This window comes from Rutidosis leptorrhynchoides, chromosome 2 (assembly GCF_046630445.1).
Source record: "Rutidosis leptorrhynchoides isolate AG116_Rl617_1_P2 chromosome 2, CSIRO_AGI_Rlap_v1, whole genome shotgun sequence".
NCBI lineage: Eukaryota > Viridiplantae > Streptophyta > Magnoliopsida > Asterales > Asteraceae > Rutidosis > Rutidosis leptorrhynchoides.
The window spans coordinates 47,026,338-47,050,380 of record NC_092334.1 but is presented as its reverse complement, the minus strand read 5'-3'; the positions used below and the strand labels follow the sequence as shown (position 1 = coordinate 47,050,380).

General features: G+C 33.5%; 2 protein-coding genes across 2 annotated transcripts; both read right to left on the bottom strand.

The window, feature by feature from the left end:
* Positions 1 to 308: 308 nt before the first annotated feature.
* Positions 309 to 2,643, bottom strand: LOC139890825 (uncharacterized). Its single transcript, XM_071873739.1, has 6 exons — positions 2,053 to 2,643; positions 1,654 to 1,847; positions 1,374 to 1,472; positions 1,168 to 1,219; positions 886 to 1,002; positions 309 to 671 (listed from the first exon to the last, which is right to left on the bottom strand). The coding sequence occupies exons 1-6, from the start codon at positions 2,297 to 2,299 to the stop codon at positions 529 to 531; spliced, it is 852 nt and encodes a 283-aa protein (XP_071729840.1). The 5' UTR covers positions 2,300 to 2,643; the 3' UTR covers positions 309 to 528.
* An 8,440-nt stretch (positions 2,644 to 11,083) lies between these two features.
* On the bottom strand, positions 11,084 to 20,732 carry LOC139890824 (ATP-dependent DNA helicase Q-like 4A). Its single transcript, XM_071873738.1, has 26 exons — positions 20,710 to 20,732; positions 20,308 to 20,484; positions 19,841 to 19,898; positions 18,715 to 19,173; positions 18,029 to 18,199; positions 17,825 to 17,952; positions 16,737 to 17,109; positions 16,471 to 16,602; positions 16,276 to 16,362; positions 16,059 to 16,186; positions 15,088 to 15,208; positions 14,719 to 14,870; positions 14,515 to 14,650; positions 14,290 to 14,413; positions 14,155 to 14,225; positions 13,967 to 14,035; positions 13,740 to 13,865; positions 13,498 to 13,656; positions 13,300 to 13,380; positions 12,827 to 12,988; positions 12,597 to 12,652; positions 12,257 to 12,395; positions 12,059 to 12,153; positions 11,835 to 11,912; positions 11,365 to 11,478; positions 11,084 to 11,328 (listed from the first exon to the last, which is right to left on the bottom strand). Exons 1-26 carry the CDS (start codon positions 20,730 to 20,732, stop codon positions 11,118 to 11,120), a joined length of 3,630 nt encoding a protein of 1,209 aa, XP_071729839.1. The 3' UTR covers positions 11,084 to 11,117.
* Positions 20,733 to 24,043: the final 3,311 nt, after the last annotated feature.

Genomic DNA, 24,043 nt, shown 5'->3' with positions numbered 1-24,043 from the left:
TTCATATTTGATCAGATCAAAGCCTCAAAGGCAATGGCGTCTTCAAAGTACTCCCCTCATTAAGCTCTTTGTTTAAGCTCAACTTATTATTATTAATCATTTAATTTCATTCATAATAATAACTTTTAATCAAACATACTTAACATATACAATTGCAAACTAACAATTCAAATCTATCATAAAATAATCACCGTTCAAAAAATAAATAAATAAATAAATAAATTGATAATTGCCGTGAAACGCAGAGAGTAAATAATTTTCACCCAAATCTTTTATATTCTTCATTCCATTATAAATGTAGTCACCATACGTATAAAAGAATTATAATTTAATTATTTAGATTAAATACAACTTTATACGTCACACACCGTAAACAAATTAGTTACACATCGTAATTTGTTACCTTGGCAGTCTCATAATTTTTTATTATTTTTGTTTTACCTTAGTACCAAGTTTTACCACGAGTCACTTAAAGATGCGTGCTTTATAAAAAATATGAGGATCTGGGCTCATACATATGATAATTCCTCACTTTCTCCAAATAAAGTAGAAGAGAAATCTCACAGAAAACGATACTATACACGGCACTGATTTATCGTGGTGACAGCAAGTAGAGATGAAATGTATACAACGTGGGAAGCGAATCCAATCCGAAATGTACAGCAACCAACCTACCAACTGAAGTATTAACTACAGATATATCAGCAGAATCAAATATGTATACAGAGCTTATCTAATGGATGGGTCATGACCATTTGGCGTTTCATCCTACTAAAGGATTAAGTAGTATTCATACAGTATATAGTGAAAAGTAAAGGAGTGTTATATAACCAGACCTACACCTTGCAAACTCATTGGTTGAAGCATCATCTCAAACTTAGTTACCTGCCAATCCCCTGACACGTCGCCTGAGCACCAATCGATGGCAGATGCAAACAACATACAGAAATAGTACTAGTGCTACAGCACAAAGATCAAACAACATCCTCGCCCCTAAAGTGCCTGCAAAAATACATACTTTACAGTTCATAATATACATACTTGTTAGAATTGTGTGTTAGTTTAACAGCCGATGCATAGTGTCCTACCGTTACAGGCGTTAAAGAAAAATACTAATGTCCTAATCTGTAACAGCATTAACAAATAAGAGCAGATGAGAGTAGATACCTGTTGGAATGAAGTCAAAAGGACTAAGATTATAAATGCAACTCATCATGAACTACAACCAAAAAAGATTAGCATTCAAGGTGAGCAAAGAGTATAAACCTAATCAATCATACTATTATAGAACACATCAGGGTGATGCCTAAAAAGGTTACGGTTTATCATTTAATACAAACACAAAGTGATCACATATCATTATATCAACTTACAGCAAATAAACGCATTCCGTAGTAGTTTCCTCTAAATCTGTCTGGATCTATCAGACGACACAGCATTCTTAAAATCAAATTTAGAACCTCAAAAACTTTCTGCGCAGGGGAGCATAAAATTGAAACGAAAAATTAATAACGAGTTAATAAGGCATAATACACAACCATAAAAAGTAAAGACTTAAGGATAATGAGCGTGAACTGTTTAAAAGAGGGGGAATCGAAGCACAAATCAGGATACTTGTTGGCATACCTAAGAATAATGAGATTGTAAACCTACCTGTATAAAACCATTGAAACCACCCTGTAAAAGGAGGTTATACCTCTGCACGTTTTTTAGAATTTCAACTACTTCCACTTCCTTCACAAGTAGTAAAGATGCCTCTGGTGTCGACTTTCTAACCGGACGTGTACAAATTGGGCAGCTGTTTTGAAGAACTGTTTTATGGGTCCACAATTGCAATATGCATTTGGCTCAACTAATAGTATTGACAAACTCCAGATTAAAACATCACTATAATTAACAACTAATACTAGGAGTAATAAACATTGCATATATTAAACCAACATAACAGGCAAAGCAATATATGAAACTAAAATAATACTAATGATGATGATATGATAAGAACTTGACAGAAATGGTAACCATATTAAAAATAATTTGGATTAAAAGAATTACCACAAAACCAGTGTCCACAGTTGGTTTTACAGCAAGCAATGGTGAAATTGTCAAAACAGATTGGACAGCAATCATCATCAGGAGGCATATCCTGCTTAAGAGCAATCATCATACCTCCTGATTTTGAATCCTTCAACTCTTCTTCTTCTTCTTCATTGTCATTAACATCTAAACCTAAACCACCCAATCTAGATTTATCATTTTCGTCCATTTTCTCATCATCTTCATTTCTAGGGTTTTTATCCATCTCAGCATCATCATTATTTATACCAAACCCTAACTTAGAGCTTTCATTTTCACAACTTTCATCGGTTCTCTCATCATCATAATTTCTAAGGTTTTCATCTTCAATAGCGACATCGTCACGATAATCATCCACATTTGGAGCCGCAAACTCATCATTTGGCGCCAACGTCTCAACGAAATTAGAATGTTGAGCATCATCATTATTACTATCGAGCTTTCGCTTTCAGAGAAGAATCAGCACCGGTTTCCACTTCCTATTACGAACCGCAAAATTACGGTTTCTGAGCATCTCTTCTAGCAACAACAATTATGTAATGAAGTGAAATCAAACAAGCAGTTGAGGTGATTATTATATGGATTTATCTAATGGCATAACTTGTGGTCTCTGTTATAATTCAGTAGGCTTATAACTACCTTTAGTGGTTTGATTCTTGATGTTATAATTCAGTAGGCTTATAACTACCTTTAGTGGTTTGATTCTTGATTTAGAATACTAATAATGAAGTGTAAGAACAAAGATGATAATGGAGAGAAAGAAAGAAACACTTTGTAAGTGTGAGAAATGGTGCAAGTTTAATGCTTGCATTCATGAGTATTTATAGCCTAAAATCTCAATATAAAAATACATACTTTGTGTACCAAAATTGACTATATGTATACACCAAAATTGACTATCCATATCTATATTATTATTATTATTATAACACTCCCCCTTGGATAGCAATTTTATTTTGTTGAAGATCAACTATAAATTACTGCCTCGTTAAAAACCTTGCTAAAGAAAACCCAGTGGGAAAAAACTTTAGCTAAGGGAAAAAGAGTGCAGCATGGAGTTGACTCCCCCTCAAGTAGACATCGCTTCAGCTGTTACATCTTTTGAACATGTCTCATGCCAATGTTATGAACGTGTGTTCTGAAAATAGCAGTTGGAAGTGCTTTCGTGAAAAGATCAGCAGAGTTTTTGCTAGATTGCACATATCTCATTTCAATCTGGTTGTCCTTAATGAGATTTTGAGTGTATGAGAAGAATCTAGGTGGTATGTGTTTTGTTCGGTCACTTTTGATATACCCTTCTTTCATCTGTGCTATGCAAGCTGCATTATCTTCATAGATAGTTGTTGGACTTTTATCGCGTTCTAGTCCACAAGAATCAGTAATGAGTTGTGTCATTGATCTCAACCAAAAACATTCTCGAGTAGCTTCATGTAATGCAATCACTTCGGCATGATTTGACGATGTAGCAACAAGTGTTTGTTTTTGAGAACGCCATGATATTGCAGTACCTCCATTTAGGAATACATATCCAGTTTGAGATTTAGCTTTATGTGGATCAGATAAATAACCTGCATCTGCATAACCAACCAAATCTTGTTTTGATTCGTTAGAATAAAATAATCCTAAATCAGTAGTTCCTCGAAGGTATCGAAATATGTGTTTGATCCCATTCCAGTGTCTTTTGGTAGGAGCAGAGCTGAACCTTGCCAACAAATTAACTGCAAAAGAAATGTCAGGTCTTGTACAATTTGTAAGATACATAAGAGCTCCAATTGCACTAAGATATGGTACTTCTGGTCCAAGAATGTCTTCTTGATCTTCACATGGACGAAATGGATCAGCTTCAACATTGAGTGATCTAACAACCATAGGAGTACTTAATGGTTTTGCCTTGTCCATATTGAAACGTTTCAAAATCTTTTCAGTATATGTTGTTTGATGTACAAGTAAACCATTAGGCATATGCTCAATTTGTAAACCAAGGCAATACTTGGTTTTTCCGAGATCTTTCATTTCAAATTCTTTCTTTAGAAGTTGAATGGCTTCATGGATCTCTTTATTTGTACCTATGATGTTAAGATCATCAACATAAACAGCTATGATCACATATCCGGATGTTGTTTTCTTAATGAAAACACAAGGGCAAGTAAGATTATTTGTATACCCTTTGCTTATCAAGTAATCACTTAATCGGTTATACCACATACGTCCCGATTGTTTTAACCCATATAAAGATCTTTGTAATTTAATCGAATACATTTCTTTGGGTTTTGCATTTGATGCTTCTGGTACCTTAAATCCTTCAGGTATCTTCATATATATATCACTATCAAGTGATCCATATAGATAAGCAGTCACAACATCCATGAGATGCATTTCTAAATTTTTAGAAACTGCCAGACTGATTAAGTACCTAAAAGTAATTGCATCCATAACAGGAGAATAAGTTTCTTCATAATCAATTCCCGGTCTTTGAGAAAAACCTTGAGCTACAAGTCTAGCTTTATACCTTGTAACTTCATTTTTCTCATTTCTTTTTCGGACAAAAATCCATCTGTATCCTACAGGTTTCACATCTTTAGGAGTGAGAATGATGGATCCGAAAACTTTTCTTTTATTGAGTGATTCTAATTCAGCTCGTATTGCTTCTTTCCATTGAGCCCAATCATGTCTATTTTGACATTCAACCATAGATGTTGGTTCTGGATCATCATCATTATTCATGATGTCATATGCAACATTAAATGAAAATTTCTCATCAAGATTTTTCATTTCATTTCGGTTCCATAATATTTTTGAATATGCATAATTGATTGCAATTTCTGTATTGACATCATCAATCTCCTCTGCAGTAGGAGTACTGATTTGTGGTTCTTCTTGAACACTTTCTTTTACTTCATTATCAGCTGATTTTCTTTTTCGAGGATTTTTATCCTTTGAACCGATTGGTCTTCCACGTTTCTGACGTGGCAAAGATTCATGAGTGACGTTATTGCCAGCTTTTGGAATTTCAATTCGAGCTGGAGTATTTACTGCTGGTATATATGATTTTGTCACCGTTTTTGTATCTGTAAATGCATCAGGCAATTGATTTGCAAGTTCTTGTATATGCATTATCTTTTGAACTTCTGTCTCGCATTCTTTTGTGCGAGGATCAAGATACTTTAATTGAGGTTCACACCATGAAACATCATTTTCTTTATTTTTCATTTCTCCCCCTAATCTAGGGAACAATGTTTCATTAAAATGACAATCAGCAAAACGTGCTGTAAAAACGTCACCTGTCATAGGTTCAATATACCTTAATATTGAAGATGTTTCATATCCAACATATATTCCCAACCTCCTTTGAGGACCCATTTTTGTACGTTGTGGTGTCGCAATTGGAACATACACTGCACAACCAAATGTTCTAAGATGGGAAATATTTGGCTCTTGACCAAAAGCAAGTTGTAGGGGGGAATATTTATGACTTGCACTTGGTCTGATGCGAATCAATGCAGCAGCATGTAAAATTGCATGACCCCATATAGATACAGGGAGTTTTGTTCTCATTATCAATGGTCTAGCGATTAACTGTAAACGTTTAATCAATGACTCGGCTAAACCATTTTGTGTATGCACATGAGCAACAGAATGTTCAACAACAATTCCTATAGACATGCAATAGTCATTAAATGCTTGAGATGTAAATTCACCAGCATTATCAAGTCTCACCCTTTTAATGGTGTAATCAGGAAAATGAGCTCTCAATTTAATAATTTGGGCAAGAAATTTTGCAAATGCCACATTACGGCTTGATAACAGACAAACATGAGACCATCTGCTAGATGCGTCTATTAGAACCATGAAATATCTAAATGGTCCACATGGTGGATGAATTGGTCCACATATATCACCTTGAATTCTTTCAAGAAACATTGGTGATTCTTTCTCAACCTTAAGTGGTGAGGGTCTAGTTATCAATTTTCCAAGAGAGCAAGATGTACATGGAACCATTGTATCATGATGGATTTTTCTATCCTTTAGTGGATGTCCATGAGTACATTCAATAATCCTTTTCATCATTGTTGATCCTGGATGGCCTAATCTGTTATGCCATAAACTGAATACACCAGGATCAATATATTTTTCGTTAACTACCATATGTATTTCTGGTACATTTATATGTGTATAATGTAATCCAGAACTAAGTCTTGGCAGTTTTTCAACCACATGACTCTTGTCAGTGATACTTAAATATTTCTCATTTTCTGTTGTCACTGACTGATAATCATACCCGTTAAGGTATATGTCGGAGAAACTCAATAAATTTCTGCTTGACTTGGGAGAAAATAAGGCATCATTTATTAAAAATTTTGTACCATTTGGTAGTATGAAATTTGCCTTTCCTATCCCTTTTATCAAGTTAGCAGGTCCTGATATTGTATGTATAGTTCCTTCCGTTGGTTTTAGATCAATAAAATATTTCTCGGATTTAAGTATAGTGTGTGTAGTTCCACTGTCTGCTATACAGAGATCTCCACCACTTGATTGATGTTGTATTCCAGCAAAATTCATATTGAACTTCATATATAAGAAATAAATAGTGAGTACATTAATATTACACAATATTTTAAACGCAAATAGATAGTACTGAAACATTTAGCAAACATAATGACAAAGACAGACGATATTAAATCGTTTATTTTTCAAAAGACACACAACTTAAACATTCAAGAAATCTTCATATAAATCAGATGGTTTCTCAGTGACTGTTGGATCAATATTATCCACAAAATTTACTTCCTTTTCTTTACCTTTCAGCGAATCCTGATACATCTTAACAAGATGTTTAGATGTTCGGCAAGTATTAGCCCAGTGGCCCATTCTACCACATCTGTAGCAAGATTCTTCAGAATTTTTAGAAGAATTTTCTTCAACATCTTGTTTAATGGGCTTGTTTTGTGGTTGATATTTATATTTTCGTGGATTACTATTTCTTTGACCACCACGGCCACGACCACGACCACGTCCACGCCCATTACCATTACCATAAGGATGGTTTCTACCATAGTTATGGCTTTTGGCATGATGATGGTGATGGTTATTATAACCACGACCTTGCCCGCGTCCTTGTCCCTGTTTATAATTATTTGCAGTATTTGCTTCAGGGATTGCAAGTGTACCAGTAGGACGGGATTGCTGATTTTTCATTAATAGCTCATCATTTTGCTCTGCAACTAAGAGATATGAATTAAGTTCAGGATATGTTTTGAACTTTAGCATTCTCAAATTTCTTTGCACTGTGATGTTTGCAGCATTCATTGTGGAGAAAGTTTTCTCCATCATGTCTGCATCACTAATTTCATGTCCACAGAATTTAAGTTGTGAACATGTATTATACAGAGCTGAGCTGTATTCATTTACTTTCTTAAAGTCTTGGAACCTTAATGTTCTCCATTGTTCCATTGCAGCTGGAAGTAAAATTTCTCTTTGATTATTGAATCTGCTTTTGAGACCTTCCCATAAAACATGGGGATCTTCTACAGTCACATAATTATTTTGTAAGCATTCATCAATATGTTGATGAATAAAGCAACATGCCGTAGCTTGTTCTTTTTCAGAACAAGTGTTGTTTTCATTTATGGTTTCAAGAATGCCCATTGATTTAAGATGCATTTTTACTTTTATAACCCATGGCATGTAGTTGTTTCCAGTTGATTCTAAAGGAGTAAATTTAAGCTTTTCCAGATTCGACATTTTCTATTATCAAAAATTAAAACAAACATCATGATAAATTAGAGTCAATTTATATTCATAAGTATATAAACATTAAACATAAATTTAATATAACATAAATGATAAGTAGGTGACAGTGTCGATCATGTGTAAGCAATCATAAATAAATGTTATATAACAAAAATATAAATATTAGTAAACATAAATGAAAATTTGACGACAGTGTCGACCATATATTTTTTCAGGTGGTATAACCGACCTATATCATTCTGGTGGTATAACCGACCATATATCATTTTGGTGGTATAACCGACCATATATCATTTTGGTGGTATAACCGACCATATATCATTTTGGTGGCAGAGCCAACCATATTTAGTATTAAGATTATCGTGCTGATAACGTGTTATAATTCAGTAGGCTTATAACTACCTTTAGTGGTTTGATTCTTGATGTTATAATTCAGTAGGCTTATAACTACCTTTAGTGGTTTGATTCTTGATTTAGAATACTAATAATGAAGTGTAAGAACAAAGATGATAATGGAGAGAAAGAAAGAAACACTTTGTAAGTGTGAGAAATGGTGCAAGTTTAATGCTTGCATTCATGAGTATTTATAGCCTAAAATCTCAATATAAAAATACATACTTTGTGTACCAAAATTGACTATATGTATACACCAAAATTGACTATCCATATCTATATTATTATTATTATTATAACAGTCTCTTATTTAATTGGACTACTTCCGTATAATTTTATTGGAAAAGTGAAAGGGAATTTTTATTGAAATTTTTTGACTAAACTGGCATAAAATTTTGAAGTATTTGTGCGTAGAATGTGGGAGTGAATTTGGTTTGTTAACTAGGACTTGGGATTCTGAATTTTTGATAGAAAATAAAAAGAAAATCATTTTGGGTATGTTTGGCAAAACTAGCTGAAGCTGCAAGCGTTTAGCTGCAGGCGTTTAGCTGAAAGCGTTTTAATTATATCTAATTGTTTGGCAAAGTAGCTGGAGCTGTTATAAAATATGTAAAATGACAAAAATGGGCACGAGGAAAAAACTTAATGATACATATAAATATAAATATTTCTTATCCTTATAAAAGCACTACCATAAAACAAAATATTTAATAATATAAAACATGATACGTACTCTAATAAATTAATTAATTAAGTAATATTAATATTAATACATTATATTTATATAAAAGTAAAGATGAGTCGTGAATTCATATATTATCGAAAAACAAGTTAAAAGGCAGAATATGGTATTTCTTTATTTGATATCTCTATTGGATATATCTCTAGTTGTATATTGGATATAATATTCTCTGTTGGTATATATTAGAAAATGGATGCTCCATAATCAGTTAGATATACGTGGAAGAATTCCTAAGTCTAGACTAGAAGGGTACTTAAGTAACATACGGACCAAACGCTGGTACACAAACTCAAATGCTACTCCCTATAGCGTTTAAATTTGGAGCTGTTTCATCTCATTAAAAGCTTTAAATTTGTTTTACCAAACGAAGCTAGATATTATATAGGAGCTTTTTCTTAAAAGCTAAAAGTTAAAAGCTTCAAAAAGCCCCTTCCCAAACATACCCTTTATGTGTGAAATTTGTTAGGATTAAAATATCAAATAAAGCGGCCAACATCGGCGACACTTTTAGTAGTATAGGATTAATGTCTTGATCTATATCATTATGGCGCACATTAGATAATAGATACGGAGTAATAGATAATGAGATAAAAGCAGAGACTTTTGCTGAGAAATTCATATAATTGCGAACGGGTTATTCATTTGCCGTAGAAACTTATTGAATCTGTAGGTATAACATTGTCCGTACTCGATATTTTCCAATGTCTTAGTCTTAAAAAAAAATAAAAAAATTTTTTTTTTTTTTTTTTTGAAGGCAAAGATACATTTTTTAACCACAACTTGAAAATACAAATAGAAAGGAAACTAAATACAATGTATAATTCTAAAAATTCTAACAGGCCTACAATAGTGGTGTTCTCATTAAAAGATGCATTTGAAATCAAGCCGAGGAAGAAATTAGTCACGGTATCACCTTGTGGGAACGTCAAAGCAACTATTATCTACCTCACTTGATCTTCCAACCCAAAACCATATTGAAAACCTAGCACCTAAGGAGTTTCAACTATCTGTATTTTTCTTTTGTATTCCGGTTAATCCAATGTCTTAGTCTTAGATGAAATGAAATGAAGTGTTTAATTAATTTAAACTGCATTTAATGAAATCATAATTTTTAATATTAGAATTTTTCAATAAAGATTACATAAAAATAGTAAAAATATAATTGAATCAACAAATGCATATGATAGGGTATACGGATTTTGCCGGTTTATTAAATAGAGCTTAATGTATGCTATATGAGTCATATATTAGCAAAATTCTATTAGTAAATATGATATGTAACTTTCTAACGGTTAGGCAATGCGAAAATATTGCACATTTGTCATTTATCTTTTTGTTCGAGTTAGTTGGTCACCGAAGTATCATACTACCTCCGTCCCACTACAAGTGTCCACTTACTTTTTACACACAATTTTAGAAAATCTCAATAACTCCATTCTCAACCAATCAGAAATCTTCTCTCTCCACAATAACGTTAATGAGATGAAAGAATTAGGGGTTTGCTGAGATTTTCATAAAATGTGGACCGATTATTCATTATTTATTTGAGTTGCCGTAAACACGTATGCGTGTATTGAATCCGCAGGTATAACCTTCTTTATCCGTAATCATTACTCCGTAATTTGCAATATTATTTAAACGGATACGAAATGAAATGTTTAGGTTATTCGAAGTAAATATTTATTTAATAATTTTTTAAACATAGTTTTGCTATGTTTAAGATGTTAAGACATATCAAATATTTGTAATGTGTTAGTAATCACCATTCATAATCACTTTCAGCAAATAGGTTGAAGGTTCATTAGATGCTTGCAATCAGTTAATATAGACATTAAATATCATGTCTACAAGAAAATTAGCTGACCTGTTACACTAACAAATTCCCCTATATAGCATGAACGGCATGATCAACTGTACAAACATTTGTGCTTTCAGCAAGTAGGCTACACGAATCTTTTTATTTGCTTCAAAATCGAATATTAATTGTTTGGATGTGTTTGCAAAAATGGGCTACCAACTGTGTGAATGGCATGATTAGTTAACAATGAGAGCAGATTGACCTGGCCTATGTTAATCATTCCGGTTAACTTTTTGATGACATAATCACACAAAGGTCTTGCCACTTTTCAGATGTAATTTGAGGAGTTGGGCCTCATTGTCAAATGCCATAGAAATACAGATCCTCATCGGGAATTTCGTCAAAAAAGTCAACAGTTTCAACACTTGCACTAGGCTCCTCGGGTACCCTTTTCTTTGAACGTGCAGTACTTACAACAAAATCATCATCATCATCATCTTCTTTTGAATCCTCATATGGATCGATAACCGTGCTTCGTCTTCTCTTTGAAGAATTGGAACTATTGCTACGGCTTCCCTTAGCACCTCTCGAAGACGGTTGTGGTTGCCTCTCGTAAAACGAATCTATGTTTATGTTGTGTTTATTATATTTACTGTTGTCTTTATTTATCGTAGCCTCGATAGTTTCCAGAACTCTGTCGCCGTATGTGTTTAGTTTTGCCCTGTGTTAAGCTTGTCATTAGCATTTGCCTTGCATACTAAACCATTATTTAGTCAATCAAAGGTACCAAATTTACTGACATGACAAAATGGGCTGGGTTGACCCACTCTAAACACTTTCTTTCTCCATTTTCTAAAAAATATGATTAGTGTGATTATAATGAACACAAACAAGAAAAATAAATCTTTAAGAAGCAATTTAAGAGCTGTATTTATCGTAGGTGAATTTTGACCCAACTGACCAGCTCAACCCATTTGTCTATTTCATCTCACTAGCTATTTCTTTGGTTCCAAATAGACTAATTCATAAGTAAACTGTCCAAATGGCCGCCTCTTATTAAAATCGTTAAGAACTTACCTGCTAACCCCGCTAACATCCAGAAGTTCTTCTTTAGTTCTGGGGATCTTTTTGCTAATAGATTGCAGGGTTGCATTCCTACATCAAGATCAAGATAATGCATTATAAAGACGACTTTTCAGTCAAAAATTATATTTGCTGGAAAAAGTCATAATCTTTAGGTGCATATAATCTAACTTAGGAGTTCATATAGACGTGGCATTCTTTCAGCATAAATAACTTACGTAAATATGTGGTGTGCGTAACACTTGTCTCCTTGCTGCTTAATGATATCAGCTCGAAGCATTTTCAAAGCTGTGAATATATTGGCCGAGAGTGCCTGTACCATTTATGAAACTAGTTAAGTAGTTGTGGTAAATATTGCTTTGTAAATTCTAAAAATATTATAGATATAGGAAACGCGGGTGGAAAAGTCAACATACTGAGTCAATCCCTGGTTTTGATCGAGCAGTAGCAGGAGCATCTACTTGAACAGGAAGTTGTTTTGTCGATGTTAAAGAACCTCTTGCTGAAGTTGCATCCTTTTTACAAGATTTTGATGCTTTAGTGGAAGAAGGAAATCTACAACATAACCGAGTAAGAATAATGAGATATGTTTGCATTCAAGACTGAATCTAAATCTAAATTCATTACAGAGTATATAATATAGTATATTAATATCAGCTCTAAAACTGAAATCTTTGTATTGTTTTCGTTCTTCAATGTAAATTTTTACTATATTTATGTTCATAATGACAAAAGCCAACAAGAAAGCACGCTGACCTCAAAACTATTTTCTGCCGACCTGCAAGTAAATCGACAGCCTTCTTTTCATTTACCTGCGGACAACACAAGACATAAAAAACTGAAATATTTTATATAGAAAAGAACTTAACAGAATAAGTATGCACAGAGCATAATACAAATTTAACCCGTTTAGAAATTAGGCAAACTGTATCTTAACCAGCCAGCCAAAGTAAATTTATTTTATCTTAATAATTGAGAATTATTACTTTTAAGACCGATGATACAGATCCGTAAACATCACTTTTCTTTGCATCCTCCACAAGAATCTCCTCAACAACAAGATGACGTAGTACACGTGATGCTTCCTCCTTAGCTAGATGTTTCCCAGCTCCATGCAAACGTAATGCATCGTGTTTGTTCCTTTTTACCTGTATTTTCACAACTATCATATTAACATAGAGAAACTGTGAAATTGAAGTGAAATACTAGAGGTGGCATCTTGAAATACTTTAACAGGTCAAATGTGTTAAGCTAAAGGAATTGACTGAATTAGAAATGGGTCGATGTTTTAAAAACTCATCTAAAGAGTATTCAAACGTAAAAAAGTTTTTATATATTCTCTGTATATATATTTAGCAAAATAAGCATAAAGAGGTGTTACTTGTGACCAAACCAGATTGACTAGTTACCCAACCCACCCATTTGGCCACCTTAAAGAAATATCATTTCTGAGAATTACAATTTGGCTCATGGAACCTCTGTAGACATCCAAGATGTGAGATGCTGAGTATTGCTGTCGAGCTAATTTAACCAAGTCAACCTGCAGATTAATAGAATAACTATAACAAACAACCATAATGACCATACTTCATCTCTATAAAACAGAGTATATGATGTCGCAACACATAAACACAACAAACTTGCATATGATTCTAACCAATTGTTTTGCTATCTCCGTTTCATCCTTGTCTACAAGTGTTTGTGTATTCAGGCAATTGTCGCATGTTTTGAAACAGTGGACAGAATCAAACTTTTCACCAAAATGACCAAGCTGTAGAAAACGTCTACAGTCAACATCATTTTCACAGTAGCTGACCTGCAAAATAAAGAGTTTAGTTCCATAAGTCGATCATATAAGTACCACCCATAAGTTTTAAAAAAAAGGACAAGAGCAAGCACCATTCGTAAAAGGTTTTCAGAATTTGTTTCCAGCCTTCCTGAATTTGAAGAGCCCTTACAATATTGTCCAGGTGTAAAATAGCTTTGCTCTACAGCTCCATAACTAAGCATATGCTTGACTCGGATCTTCAATACAAAGAGATTTGAATCATGAATAGAAAACATAGAACTTTATATGGTGTCGTTTTATAAAGGAACGATAAACAACCAAATAATAGATGACTTACATAATCACTATAGCTGTAATAAAGCACACAAGATGCAATCTGGCCATCTCTGCCTGCACGGCCACACTCCTACAATACAGTAAACAATTACAGAGGTTGTGGTTTATTATCAACTAAACACATCGTGTTACAGTTATCATTTCATGATATGAGAATAGAACTAGAACATAATTATTATAAACGAATACCTGGTGGTAGCCCTCAATTGATTTAGGAAGAGAATGATGAATGACGAACCGAACATCTGGTTTGTTAATTCCTGTAATATATGTGCAATTAGATAATTTGTTTTATCTAACAGGTAACTGAGAATTAGATCATACCCATCCCAAACGCGACAGTTGCACATATTATATTAATCTCATCTTTACTCCACTGCTTTTGAACTGATGTACGTAGATCAGGGTCCATAGTACCATGATAAAACGCTGCTTTGTGCCCACACTCCTGAAAAGAAGAATCTTTCCATAATAAGTAACTTGATTCATAATACTAACTGTTACTGCTCTAATCTTATCATTCAAGGTTAGGGCCTAGGGGAACAGAACCTGCAACTTCTCAGCAACTTTTTCACAGTCCATCCTGGAAAGGCAATAAATGATTCCGCATTCATCATAATGATTGTCTTTAATAAATTTGTCGATATCCTCCATACATTTTTTCGTCTTAGGAAATACCGAAAACCTGAAATATTATCATAAGTAAAAGGTTAAACAAAGTATAGACACAAATTATCTAACCTTAAATCGTACCTTAGGTTTGAGCGGTTAAAACTTTGGCGAAAAATGATACAGTCAACCAGACCAAGAGCCTGCACAACATCCTCCTTAACGCTGGCTGTAGCAGTGGCAGTTAAAGCTAATACGGGTATTTTTGGAAACTTCTGCTTCAAAATACCAAGACCCTGTACATAACACCCTTATTTAGGCTTTTATACAAAATTGACAAAGCAAAGCATAAACTGAACCAAAAAGGATATTAACCTTCCAATATGAATAGTTTTCAGTTATAATTATGTTGATCGTCATTATTTAGAGGTTAGCCAAATTTATTGTTTGAAATCTCAAAATATGTTTTGCAATGTTTGATCCAATATGCGATAATGCAGTCAAAGCCGTCACCTGATAATCTGGCCTGAAATCATGCCCCCACTGGCTCACGCAATGTGCTTCATCAACAACAATTCTATCTAGCAATCCCCGAGTGTGCAAGTGTTCCAATTGTCGAAGCAAAAAATCACTTCTGCACTTGTGTACCAATTAATTTAGTGATTAGCAACTTAATAGTAGGATGGCAAAGTATCATTTGAAATGAGCTTCATTAACATTACAAGTTTCACTTATCTTTTTAAATGTTCATTAAATGATTGTCAGTAAGAATATTTTGCATTGTCGAATCAATATAAAAGTAGATCTTCAACAACAAGGTGAGGAATATGAAGCCATAAAACCTTAAAACTGATAAATGACTAGAATCAGCATTTGAAACATACCTAGCTCGGTTTAATAAAGAGCTTATAAGAAAGAAAAATGTAAGTTGATAACTAGTGACTAGAATTTAGGTGCAAGATGCAGTTTGTTCAATTGTTTATACAATGCTACAGGTTCTAGCATGAAATCTCTATTATGATAGGGCTGTCATTTCTATCGGTGACCTATAAAATTACCTAAAATTCAATTATCAATCAGGGTAGACATGTCCATCTATCCAGCTAAGATATAAAACCAGATACATGTTTCAACCTGCAATTTCAGTGATCCAACAAATTCAAATGTTTGGGGTAGAATAAACAAGCTGCAATCCACCAAATCATTGTAGTAACTCCAGCTAAGTACATGCCAGAAGTTGGACCACAAAAACATGCTATATTGTCTAAAGTATTTAGTAATAGTTACTTTATCATATAATTTGCAGCTTTGCGCCATAGAATCTACCATCATTTTCACTCTGTTGAGAAATAGCATAAAATTCTCACACAAAACAAGTGATTGTCACATGCTTACGTTATTTAGCTTACCTCTAGTCAAATGCCAACATAGTATGTTTGCACAATAAGATGACTCACAGTTTAAGGATGATAATAAAGACTCACTTTACCACTTTCTCTGGGGTAACATATAACAGCTTGTAACTACATGACTCTGAGGAAATCTCTCTTAGAATCTGTTGTTGCTCAGTCCATTCCATATTCGCACTTAAATAAGCAGCAGCGATGTTTGCCTAAGTGTAATACCAATGCACTTATGAAAGAAGATAAAAAAGAAGCACATTTGGGAAGGGAAAAAAACAAACTGAAAACAAACGCATACCTGTAAAAGATGCATTATTTGATCTTGAATCAGTGAAACAAGGGGTGAGATTACCAATGTTAAACCAGGACAAATAAGAGCAGGGAGCTGCAGTATAAGAAGTATTTAAGATCCAATTGTTATGGAAAATCAGTTGGTCAAAAAAATTAATACTGTGTTCTAAGCAACATAATTAGTAGTGGAAAAATGTAGTACCTGATAAGTCAAGCTTTTTCCACCTCCAGTTGGCATTAAAACAAATACATCTTTCCCACTCATTGTTGCATTTATCACCTCTCTTTGATTAGGTCTGAAAGAATGATTTCCAAACACTTTCTTGTTATTGGCCTGCAGAGATACAGGGAAAAGTGTCACTACAGCTTGTATAATAGGCAGGTAGGCAATGGGTCAAAACGAGTTTAGGTTTAGACAGAAACTTTTGGTATGGGTCGGGTTCACCAAATCATTTTTGTATGACATACCTCCAACTTCTTGGTCCATGGAAAATCTCTCTTGCTCCATTTCTTGTCAGCTGAACCTTCATTGTAATTGACTTCGATATACTTTGGGACGTATGGTTCCCTCTCTATAGGGGCTGAAGAAAAACCAACGTTATCATTTGAGTAATATGATACAGATGGTGAGTTCCATGTAGTAGATCCATTTGCCTCGTTATGCATGTAAAAATTGTCAAGTCTTGTGGGGTCAATCCTTGATGCAAATGTCGGAGGAGTTTCATACTGAAAATCTCTAGGTGTAGCATTTGCAGCAAAGCTTGATTTCGGCCCTAAATCAACAACCATACTAGTTTGAAGATATTTCTCGAGTTGTTGAGTTTGCTTATTCAATAATTGCCTACAAATAATAGAACATAAAAATAATAACTCACCCAGTAACAGGTTTGATAATCTTATAAATTTGGTGGTAATTATATAATAAACCAAAGCAGAGACAAGAGGAAGAAATACAACTGAATATATCAATGTGTTTGTCATCTGTAATGGTTATGAATCCTGGAAAACCTATGGCGCCATCTTCTAACTTTATTGTTTCTTTTTGATAAATGATGATCATAGCAAAAGGTTACTAAATGGGCAAATTGAGTGGGTTGGGTAACAGGTAGGTTCTGGTCGAAACGGGGTAATCCAAGCCAGGCCAGGCAGGTTGACCCACATACAAACGTTTTTTAATTTTATAAATAACTAACACATTAATTATGATCACGTTAACCATATTATAAAGCTAACAATCATACATTTTGAAATGAGACAATTTTATGAAATTGTATTCGTTAAATTAGACTTTGGGCGACTTTCAAACCGTTCAACCGATTAGAATCATTCCCCTATTGGCCTTGACCCATTTGGTAGATAAGATCAAAACAAAAACAAAAAAATACTCATGAGTGAATCAATATTGGAAATCTCAAATTATAGCAGATATGTTTTCAATTGAGTCTTTGTTTTACGACAGACAAGATATAACCAACTTTCAACTAATTAAAAACTTCCAATTAGAAGAGAAAAAAAAAAACACCATTTCATTTTCAAAAGGCAGCGAGAGATGATACCTATCTTGACGAAGCTTTTCTATTTGATCTGAATTCAGGTCAACATTGTCAAGCAGATCATTTGCAATGGAAATGAGCATGTCCTTCATTATTTGCAGATGGTTTGAAGCTTCAGGACAAAGTCCTAGCTGCATCAATTTCAAAAGTTAGTTTGTCAAAAACTAATATGATATAACCACAAACTGAATGGCTTGAGTTACTTGCCTTATGACCATGGCTGCAGTTCACAGACAGTTCAGGAGGCAAACTCAGGTCATTGTGCCTCGAAACACTATTACATACAGCTGGGGTGACAGGTGGACAATGTGGAATTGATGACCGTGGTGTGCTAGCTGATTGATAGTGTTGACTAATTATTTGATCCAAGTCAATAATCTGGAAGTTGAAGTTGTATGATAATGAAAGTAAGCCACTAAACGATATGTTAAACAAAGACAGTTACTCTAAACAATTTTCTGCTAGAATGTGAGTACTATGTCAGACACATCATGTTACAACTTGCTTACTTTTATCCTTTTTACTCTCGAATCAAGAAGGAAACTTCGACCCACTTACTTATAAATAGGTCAGAACTGGGTTGTATCTAAAAGGGGGTAATCTAGCTACAAAAGGGGGCAGGTCAAATGGGTTGAACGATCAATAGGATTGAAACTCGAACAAAATTGCAGACAGCCTTGCAAATCATTATATATAATTTATTTTTTTAGTAATAACATTAATAATAAGAATTAACAAATATGTTTTGAGTCAACCACGTTAGCGAGCAAGATGCGGCCCGTTTTGACCCGTATTGAACAATGACCCCTCTTAACCCAATACCCAACCCGGTCCATATTAACACTCTAAGTACAGAATTGTCCAGTCCAGGCCTTAGTAGTTGCGTGAATGACCTGAAGTAGATCATCATCGTCATCAAAGCCACCAGCATTAGTCTCCTGGAACACCTTTGAATGGCTCGAATTTGGGGCATAGTTGTGTATGTCATGGCCTGAATTTTTGGCATTATTGTACAAACTGTTTATATTACTACAACCAGCATCTATGGAACTCGATGCATAAGCCCCATTAAGCGGCATTCCAAAGCTTCCAGCTTCTGCCACAGAAGTGGTAACTGCTGCAAACCCATTGGTCTTGTGTCTAGGCTCACTATGTTGAATATTAGCCTCATTGGAGCGGTTTGATTGAGTTTGTCCCAAAGTTTTGTTATTCACATCAGATGAACATTGTTGAGTAGGTCTTCTGACATCTTGGATAAACACAGTGCCACCATTATTAGTCAGTGGCCGGGTTTTACCAGGTTTAATGTAGTTTCTGGATGACAACTTAAGGTTGGAAAAAGCTTGCCAAGCCTGTCAAAAATCTAATGTATTAGAAAACTCCATATTTTATTCTGAACTTTAAAAATAACTTTTACCTATGAAGAACCAAAAGAACAAATGTAGGCAAGACAAAGAGATTCTTTACATATCAGGCAATATCAACCCATTTCTTACAAAAGTGCCAACTTGGACATGAAATTTTATTTTATCTCAAACCGATGATAATAAATCCAGCTAAAACAGGAACGGGTCAAAGTAGAGTGTTGAAAGTCGCCAGAATTATTTTTATCACACACAACATCATAAAACTTATTATATTATAATAAAATTGTTTTTTCAATCATGATGCATAACTTAATAAAAGAATATAAACCAATATGGACAAAAAGAGAGTAACGACTTAGGGGCTCAGCTCAGCCTGGTCCTACCTATACTAAAAATGACCCATCGCAACCAAAACGTCTTTTGAGCTCTTACCAAGCACCTAAGCCGCCCATCTTACCACCTATATTATTAAATGTTAAATATAATTGTTGTGCCTTATTCTAGGCAGTATAGTTCTTCCCTAGAATGGTCATCAAACTTTTTGATAATAACAAAGACAAAACAGAAAATACAGAAAAGCAACATTAAATTTCATGACCCAGATAGTCATAAAACAATATTTAAATAGAAACAAACAAGTAACATGATATACCTTGTCAGCATGCGGACTATGTGAGTTTGAAACAGTTTGAAATTGGCCTGACAATGATCTGCACAAAGAAAAAAACTAGTAAAGTTCCATATCATCGTAAGAGCAAATTATTTGATAGCTTCTTAAAAAACAATCCCTGGCATGGACAAGTTCTATATGATAACAATGTGAAACAGATATATGTTTCCACCAGGATGATGTGCTGATTAGGAACATGAAGTAAAATATTGAATTGAATACAAATAGTCCGAGTATGAACCGATAATCCAAACCATAGTAAGACAAAAGAGAAGTCCGTAAAAATCACAAGACTGAACAGAAGTGCTAAAACGAAATATTCAACACTTTGGACGGATAAATGGTGAGCAAATATTGGTAAAGAATCGCACTTAGATATCAGGATCCCAGATAAATCTAACATGTACGATAAATATGATTAGGCTTTCTGAATAACGTAGAAAACATACCTTACAGCGGCTGTCATTGCTCCTGCAGCACAAGGTTTTTGTGATGACAAAGAGAACAAAAAATTGGATTTCAAAAATTCATCTTGCTTTGAAAAATTATGTTGTGCTTTGGCATGCTGAGACCAATTATCCCTCTTAGACTTGTCCACATGTTTAGAACCTCCGTTAAAGTTGTTTCTGATCATATAAAAACCACCAAAATCAAAAGAAATTGGGAACAAATGAAGTCATTATCATCCCTCGGGATGGTTAAAGGGTCGGATCCTCAGAGTGTGGTTCGGGTTTCCTGCCCGAAAGCGCGTGTGTGTGTGCAAATGATGACTAGGCTTCGGTCCGGACTGATGCAAGCTTGCCTTTAAAAAAAAAAAAAAAAAAAAAAAAAAATGCAGCTAGTGTTCTTACCTCATGTAGTTTACCTCAGTCATTCGCTAGCATGCTCACTTACCAGCAAATAAGTTCCAGCATCTTGTAATTCAACACAAGCAGAAAAACAAAAGAGGCAACCATTGTTGTCAATAGGAAATAATATCTACAAACACGCAGTTGAAAAAGCAAATTTGAATAAAAAGTAGTTAAGATAAAAGGAATACTTTTCGGTGATGATGAATACATTTATATTCATGGGGATATGTATGATTGTGTGATAATTTAATGCTACACAATCATAATAATAGATGAGTTTCTTATTTCTCGTTAAGACAGTTTCAAATTCGGTTATACAACTCGTACCCAATTAATGACACCAAATTAACTCAATTATACTAGACTTGTCTGCAAATATGTCATCTTCATCCTTATACATACACATCGAATGTTAAGCAACATAGAGACATATACCAATTACATGTAACTAGTTTAGTCAGTGTACTTCAACCAAAGCATTATCTAACTATTGATCGAAATACATTTTTCAACTTATTTGTTGATGAGGAGTACTACTACTAATGAGTTATAATTAACAATAGCATTATACTTTTAATTTAATTTCTAACAAAACAACCCTAAATTATGTTAGATGATTCCATTTGAGGAATATGAGTACAATCCAGCACCTAAATCAAATTAATAAAAAGATAACGAGACATTCATTCAATTAACATATCATTTAAGTACAACAAGTGGCGAATGTATAAACGTTAAACATATAGACGGTAAATTGAAATTAATAACGAGCATATATACATGTTGTAATAATCTTAGGGTAGATAAGGGAGATAGAAACAGGATTGAATAGAAGCTAACCGCTGAAACGTGAATTTAATCGATGAAAACTTGAGAATATTAAAGACGATGAAGTGACGGCGGAGACGGCGGGCGGCGGTGGTAGTGACGGTGGCTGGTCTGTGTGAGAGAAGGAAGTGTTTGAAATGGTGCGCGGTGTGAAATGGCGGGATATAAATAATAAATAAATTAAATTTAAATTTAAATTTAAATTTAAATAATACTCCAATAATTCTCATTAATCAAGTTGTGATCACTGTGATGACAAAACAAAAAATCTTACTCCGTATAATAAAAAATGTTAAATCATTAGTCTTCTAAACTTCTACACAAAGTATATAATTTGACCTATCAAATCAAATATCAAATCAAATAATAATAATAATAATAATAATAATAATAATAATAATAATAATAATAATAATAATAATAATAATAATAATAATAATAATAATAATATTATTATTACGTGAAAGGATGTTAATCATATAAACGAAATAGTATTTAATGATCTTTTCTATGACTAACACTTTGTTCCTAAATACTCCGTATTTCTTTTCTTTTTTTTAGAGTGGCAATTTTGGCATGTAATCCTCTCAGTTGCCACTCACGTACCCGTTAAGAAGAAACTTCTCGCATCCATCGTGCAAAGCGTACCCGGAATGTTTTAGGTTAAATGCTTGTTCCGGACAGAGTGAAGGATACCAGAGGTACAACCTTGGAGAAAACTCCCCCCCTCATGATTTAAACATGCACCTATTTTTTCAATGATACATGTCCACAACCAACTGAGACTTTTTACCACTCAACCAATAGTTCGGTGGTAATCTTTCTTTTCTTTTTATATATTATAATAGAAGTAATATTAGCAAAGCAAACTTAATAAAAGTTGACATGACAAAATAATAGCCCTTGGATTAAAAAGTATAATTAAAAGTAGACCGTTAGATCTAAAATAACATGATTTAGATCTAAATCTCTTCCGATACAAAATGTGTCTCCGAGTTCTAATCAAATTTCCTCAATCACGTGTATTTTTTTCCCCTTAATCGAAATCACCCCAATGGAATTGGAGGAAAAAAGTTAGAATGAAGTTATTAATCCCCTTCATTTGTATTATCGTCATATATTTAAAGCTATAAATTCACGCACATTATATTATGAGATAGTAAATAGTAATATGAACAATCAAGCCATATACACCTTTGTAATGCTTGGCTATTCACTTTGCGTGAGTAGGTATTATATATTTAATTTCATGTTTTTTGCAAAAAAATAAAATAAAATAAAATCAAGCCATATACACACAAACTTGAAAAGACATGTATAACAAAACTTTATGGCTCAAATGATGAGATTTTTAGTAATTTGATCTTTGCTTCTTCGAGATTGGTATTGTTGAAAACATAAATATAAGAGATGACGTGATTAAAAACGATTCTGTAGATAAAAGTCATTAACCTTAAAAGTAAAATATATGTTATTTTGCTATATAATTTATAAAATGCATGAATTTGGTAAATATGTTTTGAATGGTGTAAAGTTTGTGACGACCCGGGAATTTCTGACCAAATTTAAACTTAATCTTTTAATGATTCTGACATGATAAGCAAAGTCTATTTAATCGAGTCTCAAAATGTTTGAACTATTTTTTCATGAATGCATTTGCCCTTTGACTATACCCGTCGATTCACGAACAATTGTGTGTAAATAAATATGTATGTATATATATATATATATATATATATATATATATATATATATATATGGACAGGATCAATTGGGAAGTAACCAATCGGGGGAAGCGGGGAGAAGCAAAATTTTTTTTTTTTTCGTTTTTTTTTTTTTTGAAATTTTTTTTTCCGGCATCAAGATCACATGAAAATATTAACATTTAGAAGAGACACTTCGTGATGAATGTTATTATTTAGGCGGAAAAACGATCGACAAAAATAACATTCAAGATAATATTGTTCGTGAAGAATATGAACGTTTTTTTTCATGTTTTGTGAAGTAAAATTTAGCCCGATTTAGAGTTTAGGGTTTAGGGTTTGGTGTTTTGGGTTTATTCCATAAACCCAAAACACCAAACCCTAAACCCTAAACCCTAAACTCTAAACCGTTCGTGTTAAAAACTCAATCTAAATCCTAAATCTAAACCCTAAATCTAAACCCTAAACCCTAAATTTCTAAACCCTGATATCTAAACCCTATAAACCCTAATATCTAAACCCTAATATCTAAACCCCAATAGCTAAAACCTCAAAATACGCTCGAAAAACACGATAATTGTTATATATTACTTCTTCGAGCGTTTTCCCGCCAAAATAAAAATATTTATCACAAAGTGTCTCTACTAAATGTTCATATTTTCATCTCATCTATAATGTTCGTGAACAAAGTTTTTTCAAAAAACGAAAAAAAAAAAATTTTTTTGCTTCCCCCCGCTTCCCCCCGAATGGTTACTTCCCTCTTGATCCTACCACTATATATATATATATATATATATATATAT